At 46.2% G+C, this 23,803-nt stretch overlaps 2 protein-coding genes across 2 annotated transcripts in view; one reads left to right on the top strand and one right to left on the bottom strand.

Moving 5' to 3' along the window:
- The window catches only part of LOC128136077 (small conductance calcium-activated potassium channel protein 2-like), a 367,528-nt gene that overhangs the window by 292,929 nt on the left and 50,796 nt on the right, over positions 1 to 23,803 (bottom strand). The window lies entirely within an intron of this gene.
- Positions 1 to 23,803, top strand: part of LOC128136037 (uncharacterized) — a 130,290-nt gene that overhangs the window by 89,310 nt on the left and 17,177 nt on the right. Inside the window, exon 3 of the mRNA XM_052775129.1 lies at positions 16,649 to 16,793. Coding sequence (XP_052631089.1) covers positions 16,649 to 16,793 — 145 coding nt within the window. The remainder of the gene's footprint in view (positions 1 to 16,648; positions 16,794 to 23,803) is intronic.

Genomic DNA, 23,803 nt, shown 5'->3' with positions numbered 1-23,803 from the left:
TGCAACCAAGGCGGATTTTGGCACCCGCTGGCCACGTGTGCTGAAATCCGTTCCTCTGCAAATGTATAAATACCGGGATTTTCCGAAGAGCATCGGGCTGGTGTACGGCAAGGCCATCATTGCCTCCGTGGGGACGCCCACGTAAAGCTGGCACCTACCGATTGCTGGGCTGAATTTGCGGCACAAGACGGCACAAGAATGTACGGATGGTCCATCTTCCTCACAGTCCTCGGATGGATGTAGTCACGGATACCGCCGCAAGCCAAAGAAAACATCTGGATGACCCTGGCTGACGTGACCGGACAAGATTGCTTATGCCTCCGTACAGCAACACCAAGCAATCCCTTTCTCACAGGTTTAATAGGGGGTTCCACTGGCATCAACGAAGTTTAAGAACTTATTGATGGAGACCCCTGTGCAGCAGGTCATGGACTCAATGGATGGGAATACCTGGTTTCCACGGATCGGGCATTCACCCTCATTGCCACCCCAGGAATCACAAATTCTGGGGTCCCTGAATACAGATTGGTGTAGTATTATCTGATTTACTGTTAGATGTAGATAGTATTAGACACACAACCTTACAAAATAGAGCTGCTCTTAAATCATTAATTAAGATAGTTTTGATTTATCTCGTAGTGTTTTGGTTTTTTTTTATATTTTAATTTGTGTGCCTTGTATGTTGCAATGTGTTTAAAAATTAATTGATAGATCAAGTAAGGCTGTGTTAATTGATGAAAAACAAAAAAGGGGGAATTGTGGACACATATTTAGCTAACGGTCGCAAGAGCATTCCAGATGCCTTTAGAAGGCCTTGAACAGAATAAACAAGAAGACAAAAAAAGAAAGATGCCAATTAGAAGAACACAGGTGCACATTCCAAGATAAAGGGAACTTGGCACGAAGAACCTCAATTCGGCAGTTTATCTTGACCAATTAGACTGAGACAAGTTTCGCATGTTTTAGTTAGTATAACCAATTGTGTCCTATGTTTATGCGCGTGTACAGAGTTAGTATAACCAATTATATTTTAGCTTATGGCGCGTGGACAGCTGATGTTTAGCTTGACAAGGTATATAAGCACGCTATTTGGGCAATAAAGGGAGAACAACTTTAACTGTATCGGTGTCCGGTTGTTACTCGGCTCACGTCTCCAGATGGTTCCCTGCAACAGAGAGTATGGGACCATGTCATATATTATTAACTTCAAACACTAAGATGTTTTATCCCAGTTGCCATAACGTTGGGCTTTAAGAAGAAAAAGGATTTAACCCTGCTTCTAGATGCTAAGCTTTCTAGCAGATGCAGTTTGAGTATAAACCTGACATGTCTTTTGAGAGTCCTGCACTGCCCCTTGTTATCATTGTTATGCACTGGCAACCTTTGATTTTTCTTTTTGTATAGCAATTTTTAATGACGTTAAAAAAAAAATTTGGTGATGCACCAAAATACTGTAGAATCACAGAACCATAGAATGGTTGGGGCTGGAAGGGACATTTAAAGATCATCTAGTCCAACTCCCCTGCAGGGGCAGGGACAGCTTTCACTAGATCAGGTTGCTCAAAGCCCCATCCAACCTGACCTTGAACACTTCCAATGACGAGGCATCCACAACTTCTCTGGGCAACCTGTTCCAGTATCTCAGCACCTTCATCGTAAAGAATTTCTTCCTTATGTCCAATCTAAATCTACCCTCTTTCAGTTTAAAACTGCTGCCCCTTGTCCTGTCACTACAGGCCTGTCGTGGTTTAACCCCAGCCAGCAACTAAGCACCACGCAGCCGCTCACTCACTCCCCCCCCACCAAGTGGGATGGGGGAGAAAATCAGGAAAAGAAGTAAAACTCGTGGATTGAGATAAGAATGGTTTAATAGAACAGAAAAGAAGAAACTAATAATGATAATGATAACACTAATAAAATGACAACAGCAATAATGAAAGGATTGGAATGTACAAATGATGCGCAGTGCAATTGCTCACCACCCGCCGACCGACACCCAGCCAGTCCCCGAGCGGCGAATCCCTGCCCCCCACTTCCCTGTTCCTATACTAGATGGGACGTCACATGGTATGGAATACACCGTTGGCCACTTTGGGTCAGGTGCCCTGGCTGTGTCCTGTGCCAACTTCTTGTGCCCCTCCAACTTTCTCACTGGCTGGGCATGAGAAGCTGAAAAATCCTTGACATTAGTCTAAACACTACTGAGCAACAACTGAAGACATCAGTGTTATCAACATTCTTCGCATACTGAACTCAAAACATAGCACTGTACCAGCTACTAGGAAGACAGTTAACTCTATCCCAGCTGAAACCAGGACAAGGCCTTGGTAAAAAGTCTGTCTCCATCTTTCTTAGAAGCCCCCTTTATATATTGAAAGGCCACAATAAGGTCTCCCCAGAGCCTTCTCTTCTCCAGGCTGAACAACCACAACTCTTTCATAGAAGAGGTGCTCCAGCCCTCTAATCATTTTTGTGGTCCTCCTCTGGACTTGCTTCAACAGGTCCATGTCTTTCTTGTGCTGGGGACCCCAGACCTGGACGCTGTACTCCAGGTGGGGTCTCACAAGAGCAGAATAGAGGGAGAGAATCACCCCCCTCGACCTGCTGGCCACGCTTCTTTTGATGCAGCCCAGGATACGATTGGCTTTCTGGGCTGCAAGTGTACATTGCTGGCTTGTATCCATTTTTTCATCCACCAATATCCCCAAGTCCTTCTCCACAGGTCTACTCTCAATACATTCATCCCCCAGTCTGTACTGATGCCGGGGATTGCCCCAACCCAGGTGCAGGACCTTGCACTTGGCCTTGTTGAACTTCATGAGGTTCCCATGGGCCCACTCCTCAAGGCTGTCAAGGTCCCTCTGGAAGGCATCCCTTCCCTCAAGCGAATCAGCTGCACCACTCAGCTTGGTGTCATCTGCAAACTTGCTGAGGGTGCATGCAATCCCACTGTCTATGTTGTTGATGAAGATATTAAATAGTATTGGTCCCAGTATGGACCCTTGAGGGACACCACTCGTTACTGGTTTCATTTAGGTGTTGAGCCATTGACTGCAACACTTTGGACGTGGCCATCCAGGCAATTCCTTATCCATCTAACAATCCATCCATCAAACCCATCTCTCTCCAATTTAGAGGTAAGAATGTTGTGGGACACTGTGGTGGGTTGACCTTGGCTGACCACCAGCTGCCTACCAAGCCGCTCTATCACTCCCCCTCCTCCACAGGACAGGGGAAGAAAATAGCAGGAAAAGCTCATGGGCCAAGATAAGGACAGGGAGATAGAATAGAATAGATCGCTAAACAATTACCGTCATGGGCAAAATAGACTCAACTAAATTTAATTTATTTCCGATTAATAACAGAGTAGGATAGTGAGAAAAAAGAACAGATCTAAAAACACCTTCCCCCCATCCCTCCCTTCTTCCCAGGCTCAGCTTCACTCCTGACTCTTCTACCTCCTCCCCCAGAGTGGTGCAGGGCAGGTGGGGAGTGGGGATTGCAGTCAGTTCATAAGAGTTCCTCTCTGATGCTTATTCCTCCTCACACTCTTCCCCTGTTCCAGCGTGGGGTCCCTCCCGTGGGAGACAGTCCTTCATGAACCTCTCCAACGTGGGTCCTTCCCACGGGCTACAGTTCTTTAAGAATTCCTCCAGCATGGGTCCTTTCCATGGGGTACAGTCCTCCAGGAATGGACTGCTCCAGCATGGGTCCTCCAAGGGGACACAGGACATTCCAGAAAACTTGCTCCAGTGTGGGCTCTTCTCCAACAGCCATTGTTCTTGCCAGGAGCCTGCTCCACTGTGGCAACCCATGGGCTGCAGGGGGACAACCTGCATCACCATGCTCTTTACCATGGGCTGCAGAGGAATCTCTGCTCTAGTGGCTGGAGCACCTCCTCCTCATCCTTCTTCACTGTCCTTGGTGTCTACAGGGTTGTTTTCTCTCACATGTTCTCACTCCTCTCCCTGTCTGCAGTTTCTGTTGCGCAGCAACTTTTTTTCCTTCTTAAATATGTTATCACAGAGGCGCTACCACCATCGCTGATTGGCTTGGCCTTGGCCAGCAGCGGGTCCATCTTGGAGCCAGCTGGAATTGGCTCTGTCGGACATAGGGGAAGCTTCCAGCAGCTTCTCACAGAAGCCACCCCTGTATCTCCCCCACTACCAAAACCTTGCCACGCAAAACCAATACAGGTTTATGTGATAATGTTTTGGTAGCAGGGGGGCTGCAGAGGAGGCTTCTGTGAGAAGATGCAAGAAGCTGCCCCTGTGTCGGATGGAGACAGTTCCAGCCAGCTCCAAAATGGACCCACTGCTAGCCAAAGCTGAGCCAATCAGCGATGGTGGTAGCGCCTATATGATAACATATTGAAGAAAGGGTAAAAAAAGCTGCAGAACAGCACCTGTGAGAGAGGAGTGAGAATATCTGAGAGAAACAACTATGCAGATGCCAAGGTCAGTGAAGAAGGAGGGGGAGGAGGTGCTCCAGGCGCTGAAGCAGAGATTCCCCTGCAGCCCATGGTGAAAACCATGGTGACACTGATGCAGGTTGTCTCCCTGCAGCCTATGGAGGTCCATGGTGGAGCAGATATCCACCCTGCAGCCTGTGGAGGACCCCATGACAGAGCAGGTGGATATGTGCCCTGAAGGAAGCTGCAGCCTGTGGTGAGAGCCCATGGAGAAGCAGGCTCCCAGCAGGAACTGTGGCCCATGGAGAGAAGCCCATGCCAGAGCAGGTTTTGTGGCAGGACCCGCGGCCCCGTGGGGGACCCATGCTGGAGCAGTCCATTCCTGAAGGACTTCACCCCATGGAAAGGACCCATGCTGGAGCAGTTCTTGAAGAACCACAGCCCATGGGAATGACCCACGTTAGAGAAATTCATGAAGGACTGTGTCCTGTGGGAGGGAACCCATGCTGGAGGAGGGGAAGTGTCTGAGGAGGAAGGAGTGGCAGAGATGAAGAATTATGAACTGACTGCAACCCCCATTCCCCATCCCCCTGTGCCCCTTGGCGGGAGGAGGTACAGGAGTTGGGAGTGAAGTTGAGCCCGGGAAGAAGGGTGGGGTGGGGGAAGGTGTTTTTTAGATTTTTTTCTTATTTCTCATTATGCTACTCTCTTATTAATTGGCAACAAATTAAATAAATTTCCCCAAGTCGAGTCTGTTTTGCCTGTGACAGTAATTGCTGAGTGATCTCCCTGTCCTTATCTCAACCCATGAGCTTTTTCATCTTATTTTTTCCCCCTCTACTGTTGAGAAGAGGGAGTGGTCGAGTGGCTTGGTGGGCACCTGGTGGCTAGCCAAGGTCAACCCACCACAAGTATGTCTTATTTTAAAGAGTTACTTAGATAGAACACATTATGATCACCCCAAGTATCTGTCATCTGAAATCATTCACCACTGTTTTCCCCTCCTATCAACCATCACAACTGTGAGAGACTGAAAGAGTTAATGTCTCAAACATTGTGGTGGGGTGTGGGATAATTGTGGGAGAACTTGTGGGAGAACGAGGGAAACTGCGTAAGGCACAACTGTTATTCTCTGTTTGCTAGCACAAGACACTACTGTTCTTTGTTATAAGTTTGTTGAAGTAAGCACAAAAAGTAGAACAAGGTCGGGCCTACGTGACTGATAACAGGAGGGCAACGTGACCAAAGACAGGGTGCAAGACAGCATGCAGGTGGAGGAAACTTTGCGTGATCAGAAGACCTTATCCAATTAGACTATTGTTTAAGCGCGTGAACGGCACATGTTAACCAATCAACAAATGGCTTATGTGTGAGTAGATATTAGAAACATATATAACCGAGTGTTGCGCAGTTAATAAACGGAGAAACCGTTTGATCCACAGTATCTGTGTTGGTCCGTTTTCTCCCCAGGGCGAGTCCCTGGCGATGCGTCGTTTTCCCTAGATTGTCACAGCGGAGAAAGTGCGGCAGTGGGGTAAGTTCTGCATAATGAGAAACGAACCACAATGAACCACAGGTGAGAAGTCGGTTAGCAACAGGGTGCGGAGGGCATGCCAGAAGGTGCGCAGGTCCGTGTTCTGATACGCTGAGCAGGCCAGCTCACCATATATGGCCAGAGGTCATACAAAGTTTATTTGAGGAAGGGGGTCACGGCCGCCCAATGGACCCTTCACAACCACCCCCCGCCAACGGCGCCTGCGCACAAGATCGAGAGTTACATAAGTCCTTACGGGCAGCGTGCAGTAGACCAAGAGGGGCACGATTGACGTGAGAAAAGGCGGGAACTGGGCTATAAAAGATGCCGACACGAGGAGCCCCGCGCACACACCCTCCGGAACTGGACCTCTAGACTGGATGGACCAACGCTGGACCCAGGACCGGTGAAATCTTTCTCTTTTCTTTTCTTCTTTCTCTCTCTGTCTCGCTTTCTCTTTCTCTCTCCTTTTTCATAATCCCTACACCTCATCTCTTTAGACAGAAAACTGTTGACCGAGTGTGGGACTAGGGGGGAAGAGGTGCTCCAGGTGCCGGAGCAGAGATTTGCCTGCAGCCCATGGTAAAGACCATGATGTCACAGGTTCTCCCCCTGCAGCCCATGGTGGTCCACAGTGGAACAGATATCCACCTTGCAGCCTGTGGAAGACCCCACACCAAAGCAGGTGGATGTGCCTGAAGGAGGACTTGTGACCCCATGGAGAGCCTGCAGTGGAGCAGGCTCCTGGCAGGAACTGCGGTCCATGGAGAGGAGCCCATGCCAGAGCAGGTTTTCTGGCAAGACCTGTGGCCCCATGGAAAGGACCCACGGTGGAGCAGTCTGTTCCTGAAGAACTCCAGCCTGTGGGAAGGACCCACGTTGGAGAAGTTCATGAAGGACTGTCTCCTGTGGGAGGGACCCCACGCTGGAGAGTGAGGAGGAAGGAGTGGCAGAGACGAAGTGTTGCGGACTAACCACAACCCCCATTCCCCATTCTCCTGTGCCCCTCAGGGGGAGGAGCTAGAACAGTAGGGAGTGAAGTTGAGCCCAGGACGAAGGGAGGGGTGAGGGGAAGGTGGTTTTAGATTTGGTTTTATTTCTCATTATCCTGCTCTGATTTGATTTGCAATAAATTAAATTAATTTCCCCAAGTCAAGTCTGTTTTGTCCATGACGGTAATTCCTGCGTGATCTCCCTGTCCTTATCTTGATCTTTTTTCGTATTTTCTCCCCCTGTCTAGTTGTGGAAGGGGAGTGATAGAGTGGCTTGGTGGGCACGTAGCAACCAGCCAAGGTCAGCCCACCACACATATCCATTCACCTTCTTTTATAAAAGCTAGGTGAAGAAGGAGGAAGGGGGGACATTCAGAGTTATGGTGTTTGTCTTCCCAAGTAGCTGTTACACTTGATGAAGCCCTGTTTTCCTGGAGATGGCTAAACAGCTGCCTGCTAATGGGAAGTAGTGAATGAATTCCTGTTTTGCTTTGCTTGGGCATGCAGCTTTTGCTTTGCCTATTAAACAGTCCTTATCTCAACTCACGAGTTTTCTCATTTTTACCCTTCCAATTCTCTCCCCCACCCACTGTGGGGAGAGTGAGTGAGCGAGCGGCTGTGTGGGGTTTAGCTACCTACTGGGGTTAGACCATGATACATGTTGCCTACGGGATCATAACATATTGCCGCACTTTCTCTGCTGCAACAATCTAGGGAAAACGACGCATCGCCAGGGACTCGCCCTGGGGAGAAAACGGACTAACATAGATACTGTGGATCAAACGGTTTCTCCGTTTATTAACTGCGCAACACTCGGTTATATATGTTTCTAATATCTACTCACACATAAGCCATTTGTTGATTGGTTAACATGTGCCGTTCACGCGCTTAAACAATAGTCTAATTGGATAAGGTCTTCTGATCACGCAAAGTTTCCTCCACCTGCATGCTGTCTTGCACCCTGTCTTTGGTCACGTTGCCCTCCTGTTATCAGTCACGTAGGCCCGACCTTGTTCTACTTTTTGTGCTTACTTCAACAAACTTATAACAAAGAACAGTAGTGTCTTGTGCTAGCAAACAGAGAACAGTTGTGCCTTACGCAGTTTCCCTCGTTCTCCCACAAGTTCTCCCACAAATTCTCCCACAATTCCCCCTCCCTAAGCTCATCTAAACAGTTTCGCTTGCAATAGGTGAGTACAATACATAAGCGTGCATAGTTTGTTTAACTATTCTATCTAACATACTTTTCAAAAGCGCCAAAGCACAGGGAATGATCATACAGACAATGGCCAAAACACACAGACCTCCAATGATGGAGAAACTCCATTTTTTCAACCAGCCAAACCAATCCTCAGGAATACCTGAAATCCCTACCACTTTTACGGCATCTTGGAGTTGTTGAATGATCTCGGCTTGTTGCCTGATGGTTTTCAGCGTCTCGGTGTTGTTTGTAAAGTCTAAGCAACAAAATTCTGGAAAAAGGGTGTTGTTTTGTTTGCATCCTACCTCAAATTGAGCCAGTAGAAAATCTATGGGTGGAAGTAGTGCTTGTAATTGATTTGTTGTTGTTTCCTGAAGCGCTGTTAATGCGTCGATGGCTCGAGCAGTGGCATTTCCTTGTTTTAAAACCAAACAGGCTAAAGCTTGAATATTCGTTCTGTTTACCCAAGGTCCTACTGGAGTAACTGATGAGAGTGTCAAGTATAAAAAATCAGTGGGTAAACGGACGTTGGGGTCACAAGAGCTGTCCAATTTTGTTACCTGTACAGTTCTTTTTTCTCGACGTGTCACGTTGATTAATTGTGCTTCTGTAGGTGCCCAGGCTCTCAATCGTCCTAGGGAACAGAGTCCTCCTCGCAGTTTTTTTTTTGGGGGTATCACTTTGTAGGCTGTTAATCCTTATTGGTTCCTTGTACATCTGGTCGGATCCATTTGGCCGGTACCCATCTGGGTCCTGAGTCTGTTTGGACACAGGCGTATCCTCACCCCCATTGTAAAATGGGTACCGGCCCTTGCCATTCCATCGTGATTGGATCTCGATACCAAACTGGTGCTCCCAGCGTATGGTCAGATAGCGATGCAGTAGAAAAATGTCGCTGTGCCGCGGTGTGATGCTGAGATGGATCTGAGTCGCCTCGTGGCATATGATTTATTACCACGCAGGCCTTGGCTAACAGTTCATTTTGGTAGCTTACAGGTACCTTCTCCCCCTCCCTAAGACGGTCTAACTGCGTCTTTAGGGTTTGATGGGCCCGTTCAACGATTGCTTGTCCTGTAGAATTGTAGGGTATTCCGGTTATATGTGAGATGCCCCACTTATTTAAAAATTCGCGAACTCGAGAACTAATATAATTGGGGCCATTATCGGTTTTTATTTCTTGTGGAACCCCTAATATACTGATGGCGTGACAAAGATGTCGTATGGTGGCGGTGGCGTTACTTTTAGTTTCGGCAGTAGGGCAGCTATAGCCACTGCAAGTATCTATAGTAACATGTAAATACTTCCGGGGTTTGAAAGGTTCATAGACTGTGATGTCTGTTTGCCAAATTTGATTCGGTCGTAGACCGCGGGGGTTAAGTCCCCATGTCCAAGAGTTAGTTTGACGACAGTGTGGGCAAGAAGCGACCACTGCTCGAGCATCAGACAGGGGTAGTCGGAATTGTCTTGCTAGTGCTTTAGCTCCCTGATGAAAAAATTCATGAGAAAGTTTGGCTTGTTGTAAAATGGGAACACCTACTGTCTGAATGAGGGTTCCTGCTGCTTTGTCTGCATGAGCATTTCCCCCCGTTAAAGCGCCCGGTATTTGTGTATGACTGTTAATATGTGCAAAAAATACAAGCTCTTGTCTTTAATATGGATAACAGCTCTCGAGCAGGTTCAGTCCCTCCCGGTAAACTTTGTTTACATTATTGTGTTAAGTTATACACATATTCGCTATCTGTTACAATATTTAGAGGGATGGTAGGCCAAGTCGTTAAAGCAGTTAACACAGCATGTAATTCTAAAATTTGAACAGATCCTTGGCTTTTCCAAGCTCTGGTATGCCATTGATTGTCCAAAAACCAGGCTATAGCTGCCTGTTGAGTCGTTCCAGAGGCATCTGTAAACACAGTGAGGCCTTGGAGGGGTTTCTCTGAAATGGGTGTTTGTGGTTTGAAGGTTGATGATAATAGACTCTTAATGAGAGGGTCACCCCTAGCCGGGATAATTTGCCCCATAAAATCTGCTAAGGCCGCTTGTAAACACATATCAAACATTAGTAATTGTTCAAAACTACGGGGACTAACAGATGTTGAAATAAATTTAGGATCTCTTCCTGATAACTGCTGCGTTCGTCGTCGTCCTCGAGAGATTGCATCTGCCAATGCTACTAAAAATTGTGGTGCGGCTTGTTTGGGATAACTGGTATACAGCCATAACAAAGGACATACCCGTGAATCAATGAATTGATATATCAGACCGTTTGCTCCTTCTCATTGCATAGTTATATGCAATTCTAATGGGATTTCTGGGGTATAATGGTTGAGACTCTTGTGAGCTAGTTTAGTAGTTATCTGTTGTAACAGAGCCTTTTGTGTGTCTGTCAATGTGCGAGGAGCTGCGACATCTGGGGTTCCTGCTAAATCTGCTAACAAGGGTTGTAACTCCTTGTGTGTTATGGGAATGAATTGTCTTAACCACTGTAGGTTACCAACCAACACCTGTAGGTCGTGTAAGGTCGACACTTGGTGTTCAATTTGTAGTTTTTGAGGCTGGACTGCCCGTTTCTGAATGAGTGTTCCCAAATATGTCGCTGGAACAGTTGTTTGTACTTTTTCAGGTGCTATTTCTAGACCATGTTCTTTAAGAGTTTGAACTAAGTGTTTTAAGGTTGTGTTAATGTCTCCCTCCCCGCATAGCAAAATATCATCCATATAATGATAGAGAACCCAATTTTGATGTGTATCCCGAAACCGCCGCAACGCGCGAGAAACAAACCACTGACACAGAGTTGGGGAATTTTTCATCCCCTGTGGTAACACCGTCCAATGGTAACGTTGCACTGGTTCTTGATTGTTGATCGTCGGGATCGTCATTGCGAACTTGGGTTGATCGTCCGGATGGAGTGGAATAGAAAAGAAACAGTCTTTTATATCAATCACTACAACAGGCCAGTTTTGGGGTAACATGGGTGGCCAAGGTAAACCTGGTTGTAAAGGTCCCATGTCTTCAAGAACGGCATTGACCGCTCTGAGATCATGTAGAAGATGCCAGGCACCTGACTTCTTTTGGATGACAAACACAGGGCAATTCCACGGACTGGTGGTTGGGACTAAATGTCCCTTTTCTACTTCACGCTGTACTAATAGCTGTAGCTGAGACAATTTTTCTTGGGGAAGGGGCCACTGGTCAACCCACACCGGTTGTTGAGTTTTCCACTTCATGGCTAGGGCCGGCGGGCATTGGCCAGCGGTCCCTATAAAAATGTGGATCTGTGTTCAACTGTGAGTCGGAAACTATGCGCAGCGACAAGCCTTGCATAGCGTCTCTCCCTAACAGGGGTAAAGGAAGTCCTTTTAAGATAAAAGGTTTGATAACAGTCTGTCCTGGTTTCAGCTGGGATAGAGTTAACTGTCTTCCTAGTAGCTGGTACAGTGCTATGTTTTGAGTTCAGAGCGAAGAATGTTGATAACACTGATGTTTTCAGTTGTTGCTCAGTAGTGTTTAGACTAATGTCAAGGATTTTTCAGCTTCTCATGCCCAGCCAGTGAGAAAGCTGGAGGGGCACAAGAAGTTGGCACAGGACACAGCCAGGGCACCTGACCCAAACTGGCCAACGGTGTATTCCATACCATGTGACGTCCCATCCAGTACAGAAACGGGGAAGTGGGGGGCAGGGATTCGCCGCTCGGGGGACTGGCTGGGTGTCGGTCGGCGGGTGGTGAGCAATTGCACTGCGTATCATTTGTACATTCCAATCCTTTCATTATTGCTGTTGTCATTTTATTAGTGTTATCATTATCATTATTAGTTTCTTCTTTTCTGTTCTATTAAACCGTTCTTATCTCAACCCACGGGTTTTGCTTCTTCTCCCGATTTTCTCCCCCATCCCACTGGGTGGGGGGGAGTGAGTGAGCGGCTGCGTGGTGTTTAGTTGCTGGCTGGGGTTAAACCACGACACAGTCGATTGGTCCTCTCCTTTTATTTGAATTTGAATTGGCAAAAGGCTTTTTTGGGTACCTCGACTTCCTCCAACCCCTGTTACTGAGATGCTGGTCTCTTCCAGAGGCCATGACACTGGCCAAACTTCTTGTGGGATTACTGTAACATCGGCCCCAGAGTCTAAAAGGGCTCTAATTTGACATATGGTCTGTCCCCATCGCTCACACACTGGTTGCATTATACATTCAATAGTAGGTCGCCTTGACATATCTAACACCAAATGGGCCATAGGGGTATCTTCAGGAATATACATTGGTATTTCAGTGAGGGGAACTATAGTGGCTTGTATAGCATCGTTTCTTTCAGTGCACATTCCCGGAATAATATCGACTCCCCATTTGTGAGCCCCATCACCCACTAAAATTCCACCCGTACTCTTTCCTGATCCTCCTCTCTTCAATGTTACCGTTGTTGGTTGCTCTACCCACACTCCTGTGGTAGTCTTTAAAGCCCATCGGTGGTCATCTTCCAGGGCAGGGGCTCGTCCTTTTGCTGTACAATCGTCGGTGATTCTCGGCATTCTACGGGATATGCTTGACAGGACGGATTGTTCTCCGGCAGCCCCGCCCGCCCCGTGCTGGGACCGCCCCTGTAGTTTCCCTGATGTTCCCCGGCCCGTGTCATGCGACATTGCTTTGCAAGATGCCCTAACTTCCCACAGCGGAAACAACTCCCTTTTTGGTCTGAATTTGGCGTCCTGCCCAGATTGGCTGTAGACACTGAAGGACACTGGCTTCTAACGTGACCGCTTCCCCCACAACCAAAGCAAGAAATGTTTCTCCTCGGGTTGTTATTTGTGCGATTGCGAAGTACAGCTGTAACTGCTGCAACCACAGGTGCCGCTGCGGTTTGAGCTTCTGCTTCTAACACTCATTTAATCATATCTGCTACTGAAGCTTTTGCTGGCAATTGCGATGAAATTTGCCTTGTCTGGTCATTTGCTTGTGTACGAGCTAATTCTTTCGCAAGAACTGGCTTAACCTCATCCGGTATGTCTGCTACCTCCACCGCCTTTTGCAAACGCTCTAAGAAATCCTGATATGGTTCATTAAGTCTCTGAATAACCTTTGTATACGGGACTCTTTTCTTTTAAAACTTACTAACCTTCATAAATGCATTTCTAGCACACTTTGAAGAAGCCGCTATCACCCGACCTTGCAAACCAGCCTAATTTTGAGGGGATGCATGATCTCCGGTCCCCGTTAACTGCGCCATAGAGACCCCTACTAAATCGTGTCCTGGAGTAAGAGCGTCCAAAACAACCGCTTCTGCTTCCTCTTTAAACGCCTGCTCCCAGAGGCACATCAAAGGTGCCGTAAGTGCTGCACGCGCCAGCTGTCTCGAATCAAAGGGCAGTAACGGCTGAGCATAAATCACATCTAACAGAACTCGCGTCCTTGGGCCTTGCAGTCCATCATCTCTACAGCTCATTTGCCATTCCTTTACTAATTTGTAATCTACTGGTTACCATCTAGGTCCATCTTGAGTGATTAACAACGGACACGCTAACACTCCCCCTTCATCTGAAGGTTTGAAATCCACACCCTCTAGAACACAATTTTTTGCTATTAACTTCCAATCCGTAAACACCGGAGGCTGTGCCGCACGACCTACAACGCTTTGAGCATGCTGTACTGTCTGTTCAATAGTCGCCGCTAAGTTTTTAAATTTCGTCAAAACCTCCGTTACCTCAGTGATCTGATTCTGTTTTGCATTCGGTGGACTCTCCTCATCCGAGTCCGGCAGTGGAACTGCTTCTGCTTGCAATTTCTTTCTAATGCAACGTTCTTTTTCATCCGAATGTACCTCCATCATAGACACTGGGGGTGCACTAGGACCCGTGGTCGTACTACTCGCTGGCGGGACATACTTAGAGGGCTCCTCTGACTCATGTGAAAACAAACCTGGCCCGGGGGGGGGGGGGGTGGATACCCAAAAAAAGAATCCTCTAATTGCCCGCGAGAGACTGGAAACGCCAAGGCGTCCGGAGCATCCCCCGCTCCTTCCACTCTCTCTACTTGTTTTCCCAACATCTCCTCGCCTCCGACTCCTGTAGCGTCTTTACTCTCTTTGTCAGCCTGTACCTCTAACAAATCAACCACCTCTCTACTCGCCTCTCCGCGCAACACCGCTGTAGCCGCCATCCAAACCGCCTTTGCCTCTCTCCCCTTCCTCAATACGGTCAACACTGAACCAAGAGCTGCGAGCTTATCCGCAGCTGCTTTCTTTCCACTCAAACACTCCTCCACCAACTCCTCGCGCGCAGCCTGCAGCCGCGACGCATCAAATATCTCTCCCAGCTTTACTATGAAGCCCCGTTGTATCATCCACTGGATGAGACTCGTGACTGGAGCCGTATGCACTCCACAGTCCACCTCCCTGCCTACCGCCTTTAGTACCTTAATGATTATTCCGATGGATGCCATCGTCACCGGCAGGATCGCCCCGAGGGCCATCTTCCAATCGCCTGGCCAGGCAAAACACTCGCACACTCCACGTCTGCATCCGCGTCGGGGTCACCACTTGCCGCACTTTCTCCGCTGTGACAATCTAGGGAAAACGACGCATCACCAGGGACTCGCCCTGGGGAGAAAACGGACTAACACAGATACTGTGGATCAAACAGTTTCTCCGTTTATTAACTGCGCAACACTCGGTTATATATGTTTCTAATATCTACTCACACATAAGCCATTTGTTGATTGGTTAACATGTGCCGTTCACACGCTTAAACAATAGTCTAATTGGATAAGGTCTTCTGATCACGCAAAGTTTCCTCCACCTGCATGCTGTCTTGCACCCTGTCTTTGGTCACATTGCCCTCCTGTTATCAGTCACGTAGGCCCGACCTTGTTCTACTTTTTGTGCTTACTTCAACAAACTTATAACAAAGAACAGTAGTGTCTTGTGCTAGCAAACAGAGAATAACAGTTGTGCCTTACGCAGTTTCCCTCGTTCTCCCACAAGTTCTCCCACAATTCTCCCACACATATACCTTATGCATAATTTTATTTTCTTATTGTCATGGTTTAACCCCAGCCAGCAACTAAGCACCACGCAGCCGCTCACTCACTTCCCCCCCACCCAGTGGGATGGGGGAGAAAATCGGAAGAAAAAAAGTAAAACTCGTGGGTTGAGATAAGAACGGTTTAATAGAACAGAAAAGAAGAAACTAATAATGATAATGATAACACTAATAAAATGACAACAGCAATAATAAAAGGTTTGGAATGTACAAATGATGCACGGTGCAATTGCTCACCACCCGCCGATCGACACCCAGCTAGTCCCCGAGCAGCGATCCCCCCACCCCCACTTCCCCCAGTTTATATACTAGGCATGACATCACATGGCATGCAATACCCCGTTGGCCGCTTTGGGTCAGCTGCCCTGGCTGTGTCCCCTCCCAACTTCTTGTGCCCCTCCAGCTTTCTTGCTGGCTGGGCATCAGAAGCTGAAAAATCCTTGACTTTAGACTGAACATTACTTAGCAACAACTGAAAACATCAGTGTTATCAACATTCTTCTCATACCAACCTCAAAGACATAGCACTATACCATCTACTACGAAGACAATTAACTCTATCCCAGCTGAAACCAGGACACTTATGTTTCATTTTGAAAAAAAATCTGTGTTAAATTTTGTTCTTGGTCCATCTGAATGCTACCTCATGTGATGCAACAGTTTAATATTTTCTCTATTGCTTTTTTGTGTCTTAGAATAGTTTGGTATCCATCTCGAGGAATAGCAGGAGTTTGTGAAGAATGTCTACAATTCCTTGGTACCTTTCATGAGCTTTAGCTCTAGTTTTAATCTTGCTGTGACTTTTTTCCCCCTTTTCCATCTCTACAAACATGGTATCTGTCTGTATCTGTGATTATTCTAGGGGACCTTCAAGAGCATAGTGAAGTGGCATGTTTTTAAGCCCTTTCAGCTGAATACAAAATTGTCATATGGTTAAGAACAACCATGTAGAAAATTGAGAGGGTGACTCTCGGCACAAGTTGGTGAGAGACAACTCCCCACCACTGTGTTTGTAATCTGGGGCTGGCAGTGCATATAGCAGGATCACCAGCTCACACTGGAAGAGCCTTTAAGCTGCATACAGGTCAAGGTCTATAGGCTAGCTGCCCCTGCTCTAGATAGTGCAATGTGGCACCTTTGTAGATACTCTTACATAGCTCAGTTTTAACCTGACTTTTCCCTTTCAACTATATATTTTACTTTTTTTATTGCACATTGGAAATAATTATTTCCCAAACCCTTTGCTCTATAAGTACATAATTCCAATAGCATGTTTTGGTGACAGCAAAAGAAAATGGAATTTCCAAGTATTCATAATATATGTATGTGAGTAGTACAGGGACAACTTTTAGCCAAGATGTGACAAATACCCCACCCCCAACTTCTGATGAAATACCTGCCCCTGCAGACAGCCAGTTGTAACATTTGCTCCGGATGTCACGCCCCTCTTTCGGTCACATGGTTTGTTGTGATTGGCTGGAAGCATCCATTACCACACGGGCCGCGAGTGCAGGGGAGGGGGGTTTATTTTCACTCTTAGCCCTAGCGAGCGTAGTGGACTGTACCGTACTCTGAGTTTTGTTTTCTCTTCTCGCTGCATATCGGAGTTCCGCCGCTCTGGACTGCAGGTAAGAGGTGGGGGTGGTGTCGTTTCGCTGAGCTGTCGGGGTTGCATTTCGGGCTCCGCGGCGGGCCCTGCCTGTACCTGCTGGGGCGCGGGCGACGGGTGGTACCTGGGGAGGGGCCGTGGGAAGCCGGGCAGACTTTAGTGCACCGTGTGGCTGACCAAGGCGCTGCGGGGACCGGTGAGGGGCTGGCGGGAAAGGTACCGTGCGGTGGGACCGAAGGGTGGCGGGCGGGTGCTGCGAAGCGCCAGTGGGTGGTGTTGCGGAGTGGCGGCAGCGGGACGCCCAGCATTGTTCGCGAAGGTCGTGCGAGGGTTGCGTCCCCCGTGGGGCCCGCCGGGGTGGTGCGATTAAATCACCCAGATGTGCGTCTCGGAGTGTGTGCGTGTGTGCTTCCTGGCTGTCGGGCCGCGGGCAGGCGGGTGCGCGTGTACTGGCTGGGTCGCGGGCGCGGCATTAACTGCGGTTTCCTGTCGCGTCAGGGTGCCGAGCCCAGGGAGTTGGTGCACTGCTTAGGCGTTAAGCTTCCGCGTGCGGCAGCGGTGGGGATGGGGTGTGTTTTTCTTCTCCTCCTATAAATGCTTTAAAATATAATAGAAATAAGAACTAGGCAGTGAAGAGCAGAGCAGTGAAGCTGTTCTGGCAAATCTAGGAGGAAAAATAAAGGTATTAATTCTGATATCTTTGTGCGGAAACCTTGGGAATTTTAATGTAAATCCTTAAGCTTGTAGTTAGATTCATCAAGTGTATTTTTTGCACCAGCTATTGTTAACGGTCTAAACTGGTGGGAAAGCCACAATTAACATATGTTAGCACCTGCATCTGTTCATAACTGCTTAATTCTTTTAAGTTGCAGCTTACAACCAACAGCAGTCCCAATTATACTATTCTTAATTATACAAGTGCTAAACCTGACTATAACCTTACTATTCAGTCTAATAGTAACAAGGTGTACTAGTGCCCAGCTTTCTATGGGTAACTTTATATTGCACTGTAGTAAAAGGTGGTAGTTTTTTGGTTTGGGTTTTCTTGTGGGTGTTGTTTTTTTGTTTGTTTGTTTTGGTGGTGGTTTTGGTTTTTGGTTTTGTTTGTTTTGGGGGTTTTTTTAGTGAAAGGTAAATGGAGGGTCAAAGCTCCTTTTAAATGTCAGTTATATCATCCATGATAGTCACAGATTGCATTTGTGCACTATAATGTACATTAAAATGTTACTTTACAGAATATGAAGCTTGCTAAGTGGTTTTGGTTTATTGGCAGGTTTCTTTTGCCTATTAAGATATTGGGGAGGGGGTGTCTGAACAGTTAAAGTACTGGTGTTTCAAGTGTCCTACAGCTATGTGGGAAAATGGTCTCAGGACTTAATTTTTCTTCTCTAGTTATTATTTATATGCAATTTTATGTAGGATTTTAGCTGACATAAGTGAGAGTGCATGTGTATCTATTGCACAGAAAATAGCAAATAATATATATTAGTAGATGTTTTCTGTGAACATGTCTTGGCTTGTTACAGTGTCTGTTTAGGGTGGTGCTGTACATCACTGTACATACATGCTTCAAAAGCTGCATGCAGAAATGAATTAATGTCAGAAGACTACAGTTAAGCAGATCTTGGTAGGAATGATGGAGAAGGTCTGTGAGGGGAGAATGATTTGCTGCTTCTACCAGCAGTTGGCTGCCTTCTGACATTGCTCTGATTAAAGTAGAATTCCTTGGAACATTCCCATAAAGAGGCACAAGGAGTAGAGATGTGCAGCACTGATTTTTTTTTCCCTCCTCCCTTTCACTTGTTTCCCTTATTGAAAGTTTCTCTTCCCACCACACAACTTAATGTTGCTGCTGTTGGTGTATTTTGAAACATATTCTGTCTTATGTGGCATGTTGGTGGTTTGGGTTTTTCTTGGTTTTGTTGTTTTTGAGAGTGGTTATGAGGATGGAGGAAGAGGTGGTACTTGCAATGATTCTGAAATTGAGGGAAGTGGACAATGGCTGTGTGATCACTGAAATTAAATTCTTGTATGACTGTACTGGCATTGTAGCATGGCTTTCTTTATAATCTCTTCATCTTTGACCAGCCATATCCTGCCTGTCTTGCCACCAGGCTTGCATAATCAGATGCAAATGCAATATATTATGGTAAAGTCAGATGAACTGAGTATTTCCGGTCAATGTTTGGCCAGTCATTGGAAGCATTCAAGGTCAGATTGGATTGGGCTTTGAGCAACCTGATCTAGTGAAAGATGTTCCTGCCCCTGCAGGGGGGTTGGACTAGATGATCTTTGAAGGTCCCTTCCAACCCAAATGACTCTGACTCTGTTTTCTCTTGGCACTACTTATAAGTGTAAATCATATTTATTATATTTGACTGAGCTGTTGGACTTCTATTAATGTTTGTCCCGTAGTGGCATTGCATGTAAATAAACACTAACTTTTAGGTAGCATTTAAGTATGGGGAGGGACATTTGAGAAGGCAGCAGAGAGTAAAACTTGAAAGGTCACATAGTTTTAGTAAGCTTGAGGAAATGACCTTCTGATGTGTGGATGGTGTAAGTGAAATGAGACACACCTTTCCAAGAAACAGTACCTGCTGCAGATTATATCACTGGGTTTGTGTGGCAAGGTTTTGGTAGTGGGGGGGCTACAGGGGTGGCTTCTGTGAGAAGATGCTAGAAGATTCCCCCATGTCCGATAGAGCCAATGCCAGCTGGCTCCAAGACAGAGCTGCTGCTGGCCAAAGCTGAGCCAATCAGCGATGGTGGTAGCACCTCTGTGATAACATATTTAAGAAGGGGGAAAACTGCTGCGCAACAGCAGCCGGAAGAGAGGAGTGAGAATATGAGAGCAAGAACTCTGCAGGCACTAAGGTCACTGAAGAAGGAGGAGGAAGAGGTGTTCCAGGTGCCAGAGCAGAGATTCCCCTTCAGCCTGTGGTGAAGAGCATGGTGATGCAGGTTGTCCCCCTGCAGCCCATGGAGGTCCACAAGTGGAGCAGATATCCACCCTGTAGCCTGTGGAGGACCCCATGCTGGAGCAGGAGGACGTGACCCAATGGAGAGCATGTGCTGGAGCAGGCTCCTGGCAGGACCTGTGACCCCATGGAGAGAAGCCCACACTGGAGCAGGTTTGCTGGCAGGACTTGTGACGCTGTGGAAAGGACCCATGCTGGAGCAGTTAGTGAAGGACTGCAGCCTGTGGAAAGGACCTGTGCTGAAGCAGTTCGTGGGGGACTGTCTCCTGTGGGTGGGACCCTCTGCTGGAGCAGGGGAAGAGTGTGAGGAGAAAGGAGCAGCAAAGACAACGTGCGATGAACTGACTGCAACCCCCATTCCCCATCCCCCTGTGCCACTCGGGGGGAGGAAGTAGAGAAGCTGGGAGTGAAGTTGAGCCCGGGAAGAAGGGAGGGGTGGGGGGATGGTGTTTTAAGATTTGTTTTTATTTCTCATTATCCTACTCTGATGTTTGGCAATAAATTAAATTAATTTCCCCAAGTCGAGTCTGTTTTGCCCATGATGGTACTTGCTGAGTAATCTCCCTTATTTTGACCCATGAGCCTTTTGTTATATTTTCTCTCCCCTGTCCAGTTGAGGAGGGGGAGTGATAGAGCGTCTTGGTGGGTACCTAGTGTCTAGCCAAGGTTAACCCACCACAGTCACATTAAGACAAAGAACTAGTTATTTCAAGTGCTTCATTTGGGACACACACACACAAAAAAAAAAAACCAAACCTCCCCAAAAACCCCCAAAGTAAACTGTGTTAATTAAACATGATATTTTTTTCCTAATAACTTCAAGAGTAGGTCTTATTTAAAAATAGCGTCTGTCAATAGCTGTCCCTAGAAAAAGGATGAGTGTAATATAGTTTTTGTTTAGGTTGATAGTTTCAAAATAATCAATGCAGATCTGTATTTTCAGGCATGACAACATAACTTACTACCGAACCTGTTTCTTGTCCAACATAAAAGCAGTGAAGACCTTTCTTGCTATTAGCATTTAGTTTTTAAAGAAAAAAAGTAGTATTCATTCAATGAAATCTGTAATACATTAAAACTCTAACTTTCTCCTTCTCTCTTTATTAAGTAAAGTTAATTGAATATTTTCTGACAAGTCAGATTTATATTTTTTCCAGGTCAATGTTGTCGTTTAACCCCAGCCAGCAACTAAGCACCATGCAGCTGCTCACTCGCTCCCCCCTACCCAGTGGGATGGGGGAGAAAATCGGAAGGAAAAAGGTAAAACTTGTGGGTTGAGATAAGAACAGTTTAATAGAACAGAAAGGAAGAAACTAACAATGACAACAATAACAATAATAAAATGACAATAATAAAAGAATTGGAATATACAAAACAAGTGATGCACAATGCAATTGCTCACCACTTGCCGACTGATGCCCAGTTAGTTCCCAAGCAACCATCCCCCCCAGGCCAACTCCCCCCAGTTTATATACTAGGCATGACATCACGTGGTATGGAGTACCCCGTTGGCTGCTTTGGGTCAGGTGCCCTGGCTGTGTCCCCTCCCAACTTCTTGTGCCCCTCCAGCCTTCTTGTTGGCTGGGCATGAGAAGCTGAAAAATCCTTGACTTTAGTCTAAACATTACTTAACACACTGATGTTTTCAGTTGTTGCTATCAACATTCTTCTCATACTGAATCCAAGACATACCACTTTACCAGCTACTAGAAAGAAAATTAACTCTATCCCAGTCAAAACCAGGACAGTCAACTATCCTGAAACTGGAGAGATGACTTTGAAAGTTAAACTTAATTTTCAGTTGATGAGAAGATGAAAGTAAAGGATGTGAAAAAATAAAATGCAATAATAATGAAAAACTCTTTTTAACTTTTTTTGAATTGTTACTAACTAGAGAAACAAAATGTTTTGCTTTTACACTATGTATCAACTTCTTATATGTGTCCTAGTTTAGTGATGAGTAATAGCAAGTGGCTATCTTGATGTTGGTTAGGAGCATCAACTTAGTAATGTAGTATATGGGGGAAAGTTTTCATATACGATGGTTCTGGCCCACCAAAAGTCACTCCCCTCTTCTGGTCATGTCATCTGTTGCGATTGGCTTGCTGGACCAGCCACCCCTACCAGTTTATCCAGAAATACATCAGGCCAGGAAAACCCTTCCCCTCAATGTGCAGGGGACTGCCATTTTGTTAAACATCATAACCCATGTGTTTTTCATACTGCTCTGTGATTTGCTGATGGCCATTTCCTGACACTGTCATACCCATGTGTTCTCAGACAGCCTTGTGATTGGCTAGTAGAGCTAGCTGCCCCTACCAGTGTACCCAGAAGCATGACAGAAAAAGAAGCCCCTATTTTTGACAAGGTCATTCCCCATGTGTTTTCACACTGTTTTGTGACTGGGCAATGGCTATTTTTGACAATGTCATACCCACGTATTCTCGGATCTCCCTCTGATTGGCTGTATGTAAAAATATATACAATAGATGGAATATAAACATATTTGCACACTCCTTATATAGAATCATATAGAATCATAGAATATATTTCTGTATATTTTAAAATAGATATTTATATATAGATGCACTATTTTTAATATACTTATATGTATCTATGTATATATTTACATGATTATAAAGATATAGAAATTATATATCTGTAAAAGCATAGGTATAAAATGGCTAAAACATTCTTTAATAAGAGCTAATGACATGAGTAATTAAAGTTTAAATGTGAATAGAAAGTAATTAAACAGAAGTACAAGGCAGGTTTGGAGTCCCCCACTTTAAAAGGCTACAGATCAAGCCCTAACATGTCTGGGGTGGGGACTTCATGAGGGTGGAGGGGGCATGGGCAAGTCTGGATGTGCCCAAGGGCTACAAACCCCTCCTAGGAGGCCCATCAAGGGACCCCCTGGGAGAGCCCTGTCATGTACAAAGAAGAGACCAATCATTTGAGTTGGATTGAGAGGCCTCTGCATCTGGGCCCAGCCCAGCAGGATGACCATGCAGTGTTACTGGAGCAAACTTTGGGCTTTGTGTGGTCCTGCAAGGCACAGGCAACGCTGTTCATGAAAATGGATAGCCAGAACAAAATGTGAACTTTAGAAGAACACATGCATGGGGACAGTAAGGAAAAGACCCTAAGGGATTCATTAAAAAGACCATGTGAACCAGAAGAACTGGCCAATGGGCCTGCAAATCGCAAACTAGATTTTGAGGCAAGTATCACATAGAGGGTGGGTAATGGTGTTGGGGGAGCTCCCTTTGCCCACGGTTGGGGAGATCTTGCAGGTACCTGCAAGACCATTATGGGGTGCAGGCTGGTGCTATATGTCTTTCCTTGTCCTTAGGTTAATGATAACCTTATAGAACATATCAAACAGCTTCAGCTGACTGAGGAAGGAGAAGTCAAATTTTACTATTATCTGTTTGTGGTTTTGTCTCAGCCTATAGCAGCTGAAGAAAGGAGAAAGGGTGTAGAAGTGTCGGCAATGTTCAAGGGGGGGGGGGGGAAGGAAAAAACCTGGAGAAGTCTTGAATGGCAACCAACTCCCCTCATACCTTGTTAACAAAGTTTGTACTTGAGTTAAATTGATTGTCCAGTGTTTCCTTTTGTACATGTCAGTAGATATGTCTACAATGCCACTTCTGTTAAAAGATATTTACTGTGCTCCTGGGGAGGTGGGAAGATTTGGGGGTGTAAATCCCCTTTTTGAAGCTGCTAAAAGGCAAATGGCTGATCTGAACAGAAGCCAAGTGTCAACCTGGCTTGCAAACCAGGACACTTGCAGCTTATACCAAGAGGCAAGAAAGCACTTAAAAAGAAGCAAGATGATTGTGGCAGAGGTGGAAGCACAATGGCAAGCAGACTTGGTGGCTATGCAACAGTTTTCCAAACACAATGATGGTGTTAAGTACATCTTAGTGGTGATAGATGTTTAATCCAAGCATGCCTGGGCCATTGGCCTAAAAGGCAAAACAGGTTCTGAGATAGCTGAGGCTTTAAAAAACATTTTTAGCAGGGGATGCAAACCTCAGAAATT

This window comes from Harpia harpyja, chromosome W (genome assembly GCF_026419915.1).
Source record: "Harpia harpyja isolate bHarHar1 chromosome W, bHarHar1 primary haplotype, whole genome shotgun sequence".
NCBI classification, from domain to species: domain Eukaryota; kingdom Metazoa; phylum Chordata; class Aves; order Accipitriformes; family Accipitridae; genus Harpia; species Harpia harpyja.
The sequence above is the reverse complement of the archived record's forward strand: the minus strand, read 5'-3'. Positions and strand labels throughout refer to the sequence as shown.